The sequence below is a fragment of the Electrophorus electricus genome, chromosome 10 (assembly GCF_041902795.1).
Source record: "Electrophorus electricus isolate QZ-2024a chromosome 10, ASM4190279v1, whole genome shotgun sequence".
Classification (NCBI taxonomy): domain Eukaryota; kingdom Metazoa; phylum Chordata; class Actinopteri; order Gymnotiformes; family Gymnotidae; genus Electrophorus; species Electrophorus electricus.
The window spans coordinates 1487501-1503063 of NC_137506.1; the positions used below are offsets into that span (position 1 = coordinate 1487501).

The 15563-nt window shown below is 43.7% G+C and overlaps 1 protein-coding gene across 2 annotated transcripts in view; it reads right to left on the reverse strand.

Annotated features, from left to right (window-relative positions):
- larp1b (La ribonucleoprotein 1B) overlaps nucleotides 1–9737 on the reverse strand; it is a 45789-nt gene extending 36052 nt beyond the window's left edge. For both annotated transcript variants that reach the window (XM_035533028.2, XM_035533027.2), the window contains exons 1-3: nucleotides 9192–9737; nucleotides 2070–2131; nucleotides 331–390 (exon numbers count right to left, since the gene is read on the reverse strand). In XM_035533028.2, the coding sequence (XP_035388921.2) occupies nucleotides 331–390; nucleotides 2070–2131; nucleotides 9192–9444 (375 nt within the window). In that variant the 5' untranslated portion in view covers nucleotides 9445–9737. The remainder of the gene's footprint in view (nucleotides 1–330; nucleotides 391–2069; nucleotides 2132–9191) is intronic.
- Between the last annotated feature and the right edge of the window lie 5826 nt (nucleotides 9738–15563).

The following is a 15563-nucleotide window of genomic DNA, read 5'->3' on the forward strand; positions in this document are numbered from 1 at the left end:
TTACTGTCTGGTATATCCTGTTTAAAGAAGAAATGTAAAGATCTTAACTGTGTCTGGCATGTCTAGTTCTTCAGGATCAGTGTGCAGTATCGCCTCATCAGAGCGAGAGAATGACGGGACTCTGGGTCTCGCAGAGCAACGGGACTCTGGGTCTTTCATAGATTAGTGACTGATGTGTTCAGCATAAATCCTAAAATTGTATGTGAAAGTGAAATGGATGCAAAACACAAGGAAAATAAGACAGGACCTACAGGCAAAAACAAAACATTTCCTCTGATCAGTCAGAACCCCCCCCCCCCCCCCCAACAATCTGAATTAGGTTTCTCTCACCTCCTTATTGGCTATTTCTCCAGGGGTGGGCCAGTTTGTAATGTCACTGAAGTCACTTGACTGCAAGTGGGAAAATGTTTTTTTAACATATCAATGAATTAATTACATTTTAAAAACACATATATGCAATCATTCATTTTTAAAAGTGTGCAATGCATTTTTAATTCCACAAACATCATTGGCAGGGGCTAACTGTTTTATAGGGTTTAGTAACTAAGCCATTGTTACTGTTACACCGTCCAATATATAGAGTGCACTGACTGCAGTATGGTCTATATCAGAACACAAAACACCAGGAACTGGTTGACACACCAACCAATTCATGGTGTTTAAAAAAAAAAAAAAAAAAAAAAATTGTGTAAAAGTTCTCTCTTTAAAAAGTGTTTAATGAAGAACTGTCCCTTTAAATATTAATCACAGTTCAGAATGTCATTTTCCCTATAGCCTCTTGAAAATGACACAATAGCAGAAACAATGACAGTTATAGGATGTGAAGAAAATACTATTATTATCTTTTGATGATATTCTCGTATTTTAATGAAAATTGACCCTCCTGGCCTCCCATCACAGTGCTCTTGAGTTCATCTCCAGTTTCTAGCTTCACTAACTTGCAGGTCCTTCTGCTTTGTCTCTTTCTGCATGACTGGCAATGGTGCTGTGTCACTGCATGCGTCTCCATGGAGACCGTGCCGTGTTCGTTAGCAGTGCAGGTGATGCCCTTTATCTCAGGTAAAGGATGCCTGGAGAACTGCCACACCAGTCTAATTCCCAGAATTCTGAGGTTTCCCATGTGTAAACTAGTGACATATTTTAGCATATGCCTTTAGCGCCGTGTGTAAGAGTGTGTGTGTGTGTGTGTGTGTGTGTGTGTGTGTGTGTGTGTGTGTGTGTGTGTGTGCACGCGCATGCGCGTGCCAGTGTCAGCATGAGCCAAAAAGGCTACTGTGTTCGTGATGTTCCTATGTTCTCCAGGAAGAATTCACATCACATCAGGGCATAACTGGGTCACATATACTGAATTACACTCTGAATTAGTTATGAAGTCATTCACATTATTCTGGGGTTTCAAACTGTCCTCCCAAACTGTTCGCCTTGTATTAGCAGATCATTTCCCTGACAGTTGTCAACGTTAACATTGCTAGAATTCAAACATATGCTTATATTTACAGTATCATTTAGTTTTTTTTTTTTTTTTAATTAAACATGGTGGGGAGAATCCACCCACACTGGACCCAAATGCCTTCTGACTGGCTAACACACAGAACACCGTGGACTCAAACGCTTTCCGATTGGCCAACACTGACCCCTGCACAGGTATTGTGGGATAGAGATATCTCTCTCCTCAACCCCCAACACGACGAATCACACACACAACAAACGGCACACCACAACCAGTCACACATGGGCACCAGAGCATGCCACACCACTGGCAATACGGGTGACATGGAAACAGCAGGGTAGCTTAACTATCCTAAAGATGTAACCCTGGATAATGTTTTAGTTCATCTCCGAGGAATGCTACTCCCCGACAACAGAAATCTCTGGACAACCGTCCCTGCTCAAATGGACGCAAATAACAATTAAGGCGAGTCTGGTACTGGTAGGTCCCGCTCGAGTAGTGGACGAGATCACCACTGAGGCATGGCCTAGTCCAGGCATGCTTGCAACCAAGAGATCATCGCCATGGTTTCCATTCCATTGCCATGGGTCTGTGACATCAGCGACCACTTCTCACCCACCTTGCTGGACTTCCTGGAGCGAGGCTTGCTGGCACGCACCAGTTTGGCAGGGTTCTGAGGGTCTGTACACAAAAGCACACAGGAGAGCAGAACATTAGCTGTTTGCTTTCTGACTGGAAAAGTCAATTAGAGAGAGAGACAGAGAGAGAGAAAAATACATTTACTTGTTAAGTAGATTTAATTGCTAATGACTTAACAATGGCTTGTAAGATCACATTAAAACTTTTGTTATTAGTATTATTATTATTGGTGGTGGTGGTTTTGGTGTAATTGTTAGTTTGTTAGTCACACTAATAAAGCCATTTTGAATTGAGAGGCGAGAAAGATGTGGGCAAAAGTGTGAGAGAGGGAGAGAGAGAGAGAGAGAGAGAGAGAGAGAGAGAGAGAGATGGAGGAGGGAGGGAGAGAGATAGAGAGAGAGGGTGGGGGAGACATGGCATACAGTGCAGATGCAACAGAAACAACCAGATCAGATGAGATTTGGGAAGAGAAAAATGACTTCATCAAGGACATACAGGGGAATAAAAAGTTTAAGAAACAAATGTAGATGTTTCTTAGGAGTAAAACTAAACAGATGAAGTGCTGTTCACTGCTGAAGGGCCTTGTGGTTTTGTTCAAGCCTAAAGTACAGTGGCAGTGCTGGAAACTGGGTGACGTAGAGAGGCACAAAAACGAAAAAAAAAAAGAATACATACAAAAGGGACATGAAATGCAACCCTATGGGAGGGGATGTTTGTGCTGTATCTGTGCCTGTGTGTGCTCCTGTGTGTGCAGTCTTATTTGTCACATTTCCCCCCCAAAAATCTCCATCTGCACAGCTCCACGCATGCACGCACCTCATTCACGTGAATGAAATTACAGAGCAGGCTGGTAATCTTTTAGCTTTGTTAAGATGTCTCAAACCAACTCAAGGCTTTGTCATTCAGGACAGAGGCCTCTGGAGAATGAACAGTGTCACTGTTACGATCTAATAAACACCATTAAAAGGAAGGAGGAACCCATTCTGTGCTCCTTCACACGCAAGATTCTTATTATTCAAATCTGTACTCTCTTACACGTTACACAAAAGTCCTCATTTGTGCAAATGTGGTCATCAGGAATCACTGGGTTTATTCTTACTCTCATTTGAACCACCTTTAAAAACCAACTTCAATAACCAAACGGGTTTCCTTCCATTAGCACTGCAGGTTTGCATATAAATGCCGAATGGTTGCGTTTTGGGGTTTTGATTGACAAATTAAAAGGAAAAACAGGTTTCCGAGCCAAAAGGACCAGAGTGAAAACAGGGGAGTGAGTCAGCCAATCAGCATTCACCACCTGTACCTTGACCCTCACCCACACAAGGAGCTCCCCTAGACGAGTGGAGTGATAACAGGAACAGAGGGAAATTTGACTGAGAAACACACTTCTTGGAATGGGGTTATTTGAGAGCACAGATTATGGACCGAGCCAGGATTTGTGACTTGAATCACCCTCTAAAAAACCTCAACACCTAAGACACTTGTTGACACGCAGCCGAAGAGGCGAACGGCCTCTTGGTGTTCTTTACATACCAGAATTTGCAGACGCATAACTTCCCACCGAACGGCCCCCAAGCATCATCAACTACAGACGATGACGCTACAGGTCTGGGCACATGGTGGCCCAACAAGTCAGACGAGAATCCTGCACCACGGAAGCGCAGGGTCTTCCACAAACGCCAACTGGGGCACCACGTAGCGCGCTAGCTTCGCGGAACGTGTGTGCGGGACCCGCCCTCTCCCTCGTCCGTGCGGCACGCGGCAGTGGGAGGGGCTCGGGCGACTGTGCAAGGTCAGTCTCCACGCTGGTGGAACATTAACCGTCAGCTGCACGCCGGCTCACCGTGGCAAGGCGCAGAGACATGGGCTGGACATGCAGCCCCTCCCTGCTAACCCCTACAATGGAAGGGGGCCCAGGGCGGTGTGCAGAGGCGCTGTTTACACACCTAACAAAAGCGACAGGCCTAGATCTGTTAACCCCTCCCTTTCTCTTGATACTGTACCCAGCGATTTAACCAGCTAGGGGGCTTGGGATTGTTTTTTTTTGTTGTTGTCACTTCTATAATTAAATTTAGCACTGCAAATCTGAAAGGAATGTAACAGGATTTCAACACTAAAGCCTCGTTGGTGTTTCTCAGCCACCGAGGCTCTACAGCTCAGCTGGGTTTCAGAAAGACAGATGTGCTCCTGCAAGCCTGCAAATGTGCAGTGAATTGAGAAGAACCAGCCAGGAGACACTCCTGTGGGGCAATCTTAGTTTTAAAGTGAGCATCTAAAAGAGGTTTCCCTCTAGGAAAACCCACACAAACAGGCAGAGAGAGAGACAGAAAGCCTACCAACTAAACCAGTTCTCATATGTCAAAGATGGGGGAGGAAAATAAGGGAATGAACCAAGCGGCATGAGGGCCACCCATCTCTGGGAGTGTCAGGGGTCATTTATCACCGTGGCCAGGATGGCTGGGATGATAAGGCCCTGGGTGCTAGCTGACAGTGTGGGGTGGGACTCAGTTATCCTATGCAAGGCCCACTGATACTGGGCCTACTGCTATCTTCCCTGACTAAACACCACCAAACGGAGGACAACTACACCCAAGTTAGAGGGACATGCCATGTCAAACAACCCAGAGGTGGGACACACACACACACACACACACACACACACACACACACACACACACACACACAACTCCTTCTAGTCAATGCCCGCCAGAGAAAACTACACACTAGCAACAACAAAAGCTCCTAATCGAATGCCAACCGCGCCCCCAACGCACGGCCAGCGTCATCTGGAGCTGGCTGCTGCACAGTTAGAGCGGCTGCCATGTGTGACGCATGGCCTGAAGTCAGCCCAGCTGCCATTACTCCTTCTTAGAAAACAATGCGACTGGGCCCACTGGCGAACGCCGTGTTCCCTCTAACGCGAGAGCGCCAGGTACTGCGAAGGTACTCCCTCTCCTTTCACAATAAAACAGTTCACGTGTTAAAAACAAACAAAGTCCGCCAAAAATGAACCAAAAAAACCCAGAATATTTCTGAGTGCAGTATGCCTTGCAATTCGCTTAGTCCTAGAGTTATGGAACAGCCACGGGATTTATTCGATATCATTTATTTGTTAATTTATTCATCAAAACATTCAGAAAGCCCTCAACGAAACATCTGAGAACGGTCAGGTTTACAGTACACAGCAACTCTGAAAAAAGGCCAACATCTGGGATTGTTACTAATAAACATTGTTTTCGCACAGCTGAACCAGGGACAGAGAGCAGACCGGATCATGATTTAGATGCTTGGTTTGGATGGGGCAGGTTAACTACAGGGCAGAAGAACAGAGTTCGAAACTCTCAAATGGGGCAGTGTGACGAGGGCTGCGAGTGTGAATTATCTGTGGCTATAAGTTACATGAATGAATGCGGTTCTGCTGTGTTTGTCTGAATGTTGTGCTTGTGAGCTTGTCTGAATGTGGTTCTCGTGTGTCAGGCCAGGCAGGCCCTGGCTGAGTGCTACATGGTCCCTGGTGTGGTGTTAACGTGTGAGTTCCTTTAATCTGTGTGTGTTTTATCCTGTGCTGAAACCCATCAGCACCGTTTGTGTATCAGAGGGGATTTACATGGCTTTGGCCATTCAGAACTGACACTGACACAACAGCTGTTGTCATACACACTCACACACAATCCAAGGGCCAGGTTTACTTTAAGCAAACTGCACAACACAGGTGCTAACAGGTGCAAAACATTCCGTGCGGGACATCTGTCTGTGCACTGTGGGAACTCCAGCCGCTGTTCGCATATTCCTGGCTTGAGAACGCCTGACTTAGCTCATGAGGTACAGCGATCAAGGTCTGTCAGAGGTGGTGATCAGCGACAACCCCACGCTCCGTGCACAACTTCAGTTCAGATCATTACAAATGAAAGTGCTAAAGCTCACTCAATCCCATCGAAGCAGCCTAAATTGATCATATCATTTGCTACATGACCACCTGCGGCTCTCTGAACAACACCAACGTGGAACCCTTTTCAGTCATGTTTTACAGCTAGTTAAGAAACAAACACACAAAGACTTTGAAAAATAAAGACTGCTTTAATTATATATATTTATATATAAAATAATTAGATTTCTTCTGACATTGTCAAATGAAGAAACTTGCTTCTCCAAGATTTTGTTTATTATGTTATGCATTATAACTTTTTTGAAAAGCATAAACTTTGCTCTAGTAGACAACGAGAGGGTTTACAAACTTTAATAAACAAAACTAAATCTAAGAAGATTTGTTAGAGAAAAAAGCCTTGAATTTCCTTGCAACTGCATCATCATGCCAACATGTGCATAGATTCTTATTGGCTGCCGCCAATCCTTGAGGTCACGGGAGCCGTTTCTGGGCGTGTGCACGCGGGCCAAGCTAAACGCGGATCTGCACAGATTCCCCCGATCTTCAAACTGCAGTTTCCAAGAAACGCTACGTGCGCACAGCATGTGGATCACAGGACTCGCGCAAAGCCTGCATTCCACGAACACAGCCTGGATTTGCCACTGGCACAGAGCGGCTGCGTCTGGGAAAATGCCTGCTGGTGCCGATCTGTGGGCCGCTGCGCCACATTACACAACTTGACTGCTACACGTCCGCCTGAACACTACACAGCGTTTCACTGGGACGCCATTCAGTGTCCTTGCTACAAATAAATTTATATATCCACTCAGATCCGCTTGACATGTTATTGAGCAGACTCACATTTCGCACGAAATTGAATCTGCTGAGTTCACTTTAAATACAGGAGGTGATGTCTTCCTGTCCCCTTCTACTGCTTTTGGGGAGCCCCCCCAACTGTGTTCCCTCTGGACCTGTTATGCTGCAAACAGCCCCCCTCCGACTGGTTTTCCCACAGTGCTGTGGTATAAGGGGGCAGAGCTGCGGCCATTACAGATTTAGCTCGTGCTGCACGTGTGCTGGAACACTTGATCCGGGGGACTCTAATCACAGTAGTCCTTCGTGGTGATGGGGCACCAGCAGACCAGCAGGCACTAGTACTGCGTTCCATGTGTCTGCCACTGCATTGCCATGGAAACAGAAAGCCATGCGTGACTGAGATTTTAAAAAATAATACATAAATTTTAAAATATCAAAAAAAAAAAGTTCACTATGCTGCTATGCTGTGACTACCCACTGAAAGCTTTCCCTTTTCTGCTCAGAAAAGGTTAAGAGAGCAGACTGCGCTTGTACGCATCAGTGTCTAAGGATTACAATTTAAGATTGGTGGAATGTGATCGGAGTGACATTTAAACCTGCACCTCAAATCCAGGACTAGATTTCATAATCCCTTGTAGTTGATTAAATGATTCATATAACTGATTGGCCACTTTATCACACCTGACTACTAGATAAATGGAGACTGGGAAACCTGTAGGACCTTCAGGACTGGGATTAGAATCCATCTGTGAGAGTAACAACTGCCATTAAGACAATTTGAGTACAACAGCTGAATTAAGGACAGTGAGCCCTGACATTATACACAGTCAAAACACTCATGTTCTATACTTTGGGACCTGTGGATGTGTCGTTTGGCTTCAACCTCAAGGGGAGAAAAACTGTGGTTTAATTATTTGAAATAAGTTTCCATTTCCTGCTAAGAAAAATGGTCCAGACATTATTCAGGAAACTGGCAAAAATACCAAAAATATTTCAGCATGAGGCACATATAAACATACACATTTAACAATAAGGTGGATTTAATCATCAATCCATGTAAAAGCTGATATTCAACAGTCAAGCAGATTTCTTACATTTTATCTGATTTAAAATGGACGACGAACCTGTAGGACACGGTATGTATGTACTACAAGTTTGGTAGGCCAGCACAACTTGTTTCAGACGCAAAACGCCAACAACCCACGGCATAAATATCGAGAACTCTATACTATCGAGATGCACTATTTTTTAAAGTGCGGTGATTCAGCCAAGGTCCCACGGCCCGCCACAGAGTGGGATTGCACCGTAAAGGTTTTTAAGCGGAGTGCACTCAGCCTGCGTTTAGACGGCCTGGGCTGCAGCTGTCAGCACTCCACGTGCTGGGCTGCAATGTGAGCGTGCAGCCCTGGGGGAGAGAGCTGCATCAGCAAGTTTCTCCCCAACACATCTAACGATCGGGCACCACGTCCACGGAGATCAAGGATGCATGCAATCAACAGACATTTTAGTTCATAGCTGGATATATACCGTGCGTTCGAGGAAGGACCTTATTTGGTAATATCTGAAGCACGTTGTGTCAAAAGGGATTAGTTCTGTTTTTACAAACACGTTTAACTAGCTGAGATATCTAAATCATGGGCAAATATTTGCTTATTTTTAGAACCGTCACTGATTTTAAACTAATAACGCATGGAGCGAGTATTAGTGACAGATTATTTTCACATCTCCCTTAAGATTAGCTGTCCTATCGCTAGGTGGAAGCAAGCATACAGCTGCGTTTGCAAACCATCCACTTTTTCCCCATTAACGAACCATCAACTTTAATTTACAGCAACACTTCTCAACTCCACTATACCATGTCGTTAAAAAATGCCAAAGCTGTAAAATGCACAAGCTGGTTTATATTAGCTAACGCTCGACGCGGGGCGTGCAAGTCGATCGAGCTAGACGTGGAGTCAGCGCTAGCCGCGCAGACCACGCCCCCCTCTCCGCCCGGCGCAGGCCACGCCCCCACCCCGCTGATTGGTCTTTTTCTGACCATGTATGAATAACAAAAAAAAAAAAAAAAGGCTTCACAACAGATATGGTCATAAAGTTTCAATTAAAATAACACGGGCGACGCGCTCAAAGAGCACGTCTGTGAACGCAGAAACGCACCGTAAACAAATACATAAACCAACACACCGCCACAAACTTACGCCGTTAACTTCACATACCGGCCGTTTCGGTGGCTGGCTAAGCTAACCTAGCGAAGTTTACAGGCCGTCGCTAATAATAATAGCACGTCGGCTAGCTGAAAGCTATTCGAGTATTCGAGTGGTTGTCAGCCAACACGGGGGGGGGGGAATAATCGATTTGCTACCGTGTTGTATGCAAAAGAATAACGGTGCTTCAGCCCCGGAGAGAGTGTGACACACGTACCCGTGTCTGGGGCGTTTGTCGAACCGCTGGAAGGGCATGTGTTCCTCGTCCAAGGGTTTACTCTCGGCGGCGGAGCATCAATGATCTGCTTCTTGGCGTTTTCGCCCGGGTCTGCCTCGCTGCACGCAGCGCCGGTGCCGTCCGGGGGGAGTCCGTCCGTGGCCCCGCGTTTGTGGAGCTGAACTCGCTCCTCGTGGTTCGCCCGCTCGACGCTGCCCTCCCCCAGCCAACCTGCCGTCACTTCGGTGGACATGACGCCAAACACACTCAAACGCCTTATTATCTGCCAGTATTGTCGGGCGACGGCAGTCAACGGCGAGTTTAAAAAATAAAAAAAAATAAAAAAAAGTCAGTTAGACGGTCGGTGCCCAACGGTCCGGCGTGCGCGAGCTGACAGCAGCTCGCCAAACAAGCTGGAGTTTCCTCGCGCGTTTCGCCAAACGTCAGAATGTTCTCGTGCCGGAGCAGTCCATCAGGGATACAGCAGCAGACCGGCAGTTTGCAACCCAAAAAACCCAACAACTTTGGCTTCGTTTCCGATCAACTTTGGGGGGGGGGGGGGGTGGGGGTTTGGCTGAGCTGCAGTTCACCTAAAAGGAAATACTACGAATAGCCACGAGTCATTGATCCATTCGCGCGGGCTCTCTACTGACCCCGCCAGGACGGACGGTGGTAGCGCAGAGGGTGCGTGTGGAGCAATGTGTGTTTGAGGAGGGCAGTCTGACGTGGCCTTTCGCCACCGTGGGTCGGAACCGGTCCCCATGCGCCCAGCCTGCAGGTCGGGGACTGGACAGACACACCGGCTCTGCGTGCTGGGTCCACTGGCTCGTGGTGACAGTCTGCACACGCTCGAATTTTGCAAAACGCAACACGTGGGTTTGTACGGTAGCGTCTGGATTCGCATCACACGTTGACGTTTACAATACTTTTTTTTTTTTTTAATAATATAACACATGGCAGATAATTCAACGATAATTTAAAGGTTTATGTGCAAACAAAAACGGATTTAAATCATTTCTAAAAGCCCTTTCGCATAAAGTCTTTTCCAGCAGAGCTCGACCGCTAGGGGGCATATTTGTACGAAAAGGATTAAATAACCGTGTGGCAGTATTTCTTCCCTTTATTTTTGTAATAAGAATATATAGAATTTTATCTAGAATTTAAGTCTTTTTGTCGATAGCATCTCCGAAATAGCGCTAGAGCTACAGTTAGACGAGCCAGCCCATGTATACGGGTGCATCTGATGTTTAACGTGTGTGGGTAGCAAACGCACTGAGTTTATACCAGAGTGCCCCCTCGTGGCGTTAATCCGCAATTAGTCGAGTGAAGTCAAAATTCATGAGGAATAAATGCGTCATATTCCTGTTAATCGAACATTTGTTTCTTCGGTAGGCATGGCGCGTATTAAGAACAAAATTTAAATTTCGCAGGAGAAACAGAAAACTGAAAACAAAATGCATCACAATGTCAATTTGAATTTGCTAGTACTTTGATTTCACAACTGTACGACCTTTAAAAAAATATATTTTTTTATAATGACATTCAAAATTCCAAATAAATAATTGTTGGTATTTTTACCAAATTTACCTAGTTGTTAACTAAATATCCATATAATTATACCCATTGTGTGTTCATTGACAGTAGTTCATTTACGGATAAATACGGTTTTTAGACTTGTGTTTAGTTTACCATGACTAATGTTATATATGTAAACAAACATTCGCTTTTGAAACCGTGTTAAACTCGGCGATAAGATGTTCCCCCAACACGATAAGATCACTGGAAGCAAAGTACAGCCGCTGGACAGCGACAGAGAGACACGGGTCCTGTACACTGTTGCAGATGGTAAGGAGTCCCCCAAGGGACAAAAGAGTCCAAATGACATGAGGCTTGCAGAGGAGGAAACCTCTGGTCTAGTTTATGTACGTACGCACGCTCCTAGGAATACCACGCAGAAGAAAAATGTGAATGGTTGACACTGGGAAACGAGGTTAGTATCGAAGACAATAACATCCACAAAGTTTCCGTTGCTGTACCTTAGTGGATCCGAGAAATTATTGCTCATTCATTTATACCACCCTACACACCACGAGAGTGTCCATTATAAGACAATTAATTGTCTACAATTTGATTACACTTTATGCATAAGCATGTGTTTGATTTCTTAGCCTTTCATTTTCAAGGAATTTACCAATGCTGAAGCGTGGGTGCAGATTTGGCTGGTCAGTTTCAGGTTCAGGTTAGCAGGATTGCTAGGTTAGAGTAAATAGAGACACTGGATCTGTGGGATCAGAGATGTGCAGTGGTGAAAGAAACTAGGCCTTTCCCCGTGACTTCAGCAAAGACCGGCACGTCTGCCTTCCACTGATTCCTTAAGTTAAAAGGTATCTGGATGTGTAAGTAAGACCAAGACCATGTAAGAGAGTCTTCATCTGTGGTCAGCTTTCATGCACCAGTATAACCATATTTAAAGAGACATGGCAGTAAAAAAAACAAAAAACAAAAATACCCCCAAACAAACATAAACCGAGACACAGATCCTGAAACATATTTACCGTGTTTACCTTTTACCAAGTCCTTGGCCAACTGTTCGTGGCCTTCCGCGGTGAAGTGGATGCTGGGCAGAGCAAAGCGGCTCGGTCAGGTCTGAAACGTAGGTAGAAGCACCGCGTGCATTTCAGCGGCGATCCAGACAGTGACTGATCATACATGATGTAGTTTATTCACCGGTTCTGTTAGAAGTGGGATAAAATAACCTACTAAGACATTCACTGAAAATTGGTCCACAAGTCACAGGAAGGAAAGTCACTGACACTGGAATCCTGCAACAGAACAGAATATTGTGATGGTGTACATTATTACATTTGAGAGATTATATGATAATATACAGTAATTGGTTTTAAATAAGACATAAAAACAATTGATTTAGTTAAACTTGCAGACTAGGTTGTAGTATCTGAATCACAAAATCTTTTGAATAACTGATGTCCCTAAGACAATGAACCATAAGCTCACGTTTATACTGCAGTGTTGAGCAGTGATGAGTAAATGAGTAGTGGTGAGCAGTGGTGATTAAATGAGTAGTGGTGAGTAAATGAGTAGTGGTGAGTAAATGAGTAGTGGTGAGCAGTGATGAGTAAATGAGTAGTGGTGAGTAGTGGTGATTAAATGAGTAGTGGTGAGCAGTGATGAGTAAATGAGTAGTGAGTAAATGAGTAGTGGTGAGTAAATGAGTAGTGGTGAGCAGTGATGAGTAAATGAGTAGTGGTGAGTAGTGGTGATTAAATGAGTAGTGGTGAGCAGTGATGAGTAAATGAGTAGTGGTGAGTAAATGAGTAGTGGTGAGTAAATGAGTAGTGGTGAGCAGTGATGAGTAAATGAGTAGTGGTGAGTAGTGGTGATTAAATGAGTAGTGGTGAGTAGTGGTGAGTAAATGAGTAGTGGTGAGCAGTGATGAGTAAATGAGTAGTGGTGAGTAGTGGTGATTAAATGAGTAGTGGTGAGCAGTGATGAGTAAATGAGTAGTGGTGAGTAGTGGTGATTAAATGGTTGCACAGGTCTAAGGAGTGTGTTGTTTTCTTAGTTAATGTATATTTCCTGACTAATGATTTGTAGTTGGAACCATTACATGTAATGTTGGGTTTGGGCCAGGAGTGTACAAGAGTGTACATGAGCCAGACTGACTTTTATGGAAAGAACCACCCAATGCGATCTCATTAGAGAGTTTATGCAAGCCAACTCGTATATGAAGAAACTACATCCATTGAGGATTAGGGTGGGGTAGTGACAGGTTAAAACCTGTATCTTTTCTCAGGACTTCACCTGAATCCCGTGACATTTCACTCTTCCCACATTTATAAGAAATCTGACATCTTTCTTACCATTCTTCATGATGTCAACGACGAGTCACCAGAAATGATGAGAGCCATATTGTGACCCCTTTGTTGTGATGTTTAGCATGACCGTAACACATAAATCTAAGCAAATATGTACATAAAGACATGGCAGATTAAATGTGAGAGACCACTTCATTTAAAACTGTACTCAGTGTAAAACTGCACACCTGCCAGTTCTGTGCCAGGTTAGCAGGCTGGCATGACCAAACATGAACAGGGTAATGGCAGAAATAGATGGAGGAGAGAAATAGAGAGATAGCAAAAGAAAGAGTGAAAGAGAAAAAAGAGGGCGTGGGAAGAGAGAGAGAGGAAGAGACCTGGAGACTTTTGACCTTCTCTCAGATGATAAGGGAAGAATCTGCTATGAGGCACGAGGCATAAGTATAACATCTTCCAATTTGTACATGTGACGTGGAATTATTTTCTCTGGGGTTCTATTTGTTAATTACAGATTATATAATTATATCGCTTTTTAAAATATTTTATAGTGCCAGAACACTAAAACTAGCTCTCAGTTTAAAGTAATACTTTGGGATCAGCTTAGAAGGCGGCGTAGTTAAAAAACTAAAGATCAGATATCGTCTCTGTGGCATCCGCAAACTGCGGACTCTAGAGCACCTTAACCGAAGTGGTGAGCAAATGTATTGTGTAAGATGTTGAGTAATAAATTGTAAAGGCCTTTTCAGTTGGTGCAACTGAATGGCACATATACAGCAAACACATAACCTGCAGTAGTGGAAATATACTTCTGCTCTCAAACATGAAGCTCCTGCCTACTGTAGTGTTTTATGGCCTCTCTACAATCATCCCAACACTGTTTTTATCTTTAGTGTTTACTGTTTCCCTGCTGTATTTAATGTCTCCATAGTCTTTACTGTTTCCCTGCAGTGTTTAGTATGTCTCTGTAGTCTTTACTGTTTCCCTGCAGTGTTTAGTATGTCTCTGTAGTCTTTACTGTTTCCCTGCAGTGTTTAGTATGTCTCTGTAGTCTTTACTGTTTTCATACAACTTTTATCTCAGCCTTAAATAAGTGGTTGAACACCAATTATTTAACAAATAAGTAATTTAATAAAGTATTAGGTACTAAGTAGGTGAGTTCACCCAGGTGTGCCAGAGAAGTGGAAACAGGAGTGCAGGACCCCTTCAGGACATATTACATTAAACTGTATAATAGGGTCCTGAGCTACAAATGAATTACTATAGCAAAAATTGAATTCTATACTACAAGGTATGCTACTCATTTTAGAACACACGTGTGAATTTACAACCTCGCCACCCTTGTGACTTTTTGTTACAATGCACACTGAATGAAGCACAATATGTTGAACATGGAAATTAGGCTATTCTTCATTATAGATGTTATGCAGATTTACAGATAGGCTTCACCAGTAGATGTTTTTCGCTCATGTGTAGTTATATCTAGCATGAGGAACATCACAGTTGCAGATTCATAATGTCAGCTATAACAGACTGTGCTGAGTTTTAAAGTCAGTTTGAAAAGTGCTCTTAAGAAACAGCTCATCTAGTCTGAATATTTATCAGCAATATCATTTTAATCTTTTGTGATAAAAATGCTAGGGCAAAGAGCAAAGTGTTACACACAATCATTAATAAAGAGAATAACAAACATGTCTGGCTAATGGATCATTTGTGCCATCTAGTGGTAGTTATAGAAAGTACAGTCTAAACACTCAATACAGAACACCAACCAGGATTGCACACACTTATATGGATTACATTTGGAGGGAATATGTATTATTGATTTAGTAATAGCAATATGAGTTAATGGCAGAAATAGTAGTGAATGACTAACAGTATTGAATGGCAGAAACAGTAGTGAATAGCAGTAACAGTTGTGGTAAAACTATTAACTTCCTAGCGTTTCCTTTTGAGATGTTGTGTAATAATTTCTAAACATTTTGTAAAGCTACTCTAGAAAAATCCACCCACCGTGATCAGTATAACAGCAGGCAGGAATTGAACTCTGTCTGATCTGAACAGATATAAATGACTGTCTATTTTGAAGAGATATAGTTACACCTACAAACTTAAATGTATTTTATTGGGATTTAATGTGATAAACACAAAGTAACAAGTAATTGTGAAGTGAAAAGAAAATGATACATGGTTTTAAAATGTTTTAAGAAATAAAAATCTGGAAAGTGTGGCATGCATTTGTATTCAGCCCCTCTGACTGTATAACTTGACTCATTCATTCATCCCCTGACTCATTCTTCTTTGCAAGATAGCTGAAGCTCAGTCAGACTGGATGGAGCGCGTCTGTGATGAGACATGGCCAGCCTCACAACAACTCAACAGCCTTGTCCATGTTGCTTTTTTGCCCAACACTGACCTTAATTAACTAAAGCCCGACGGCTAGCAGAGGTGGCGGACGTCTGCGACCTCACCAACAGCTGGAAATGGCAGAAGGCCAGTACAAGCACCAAGTCGATTAAAGCAGGCCTGTCACACCATA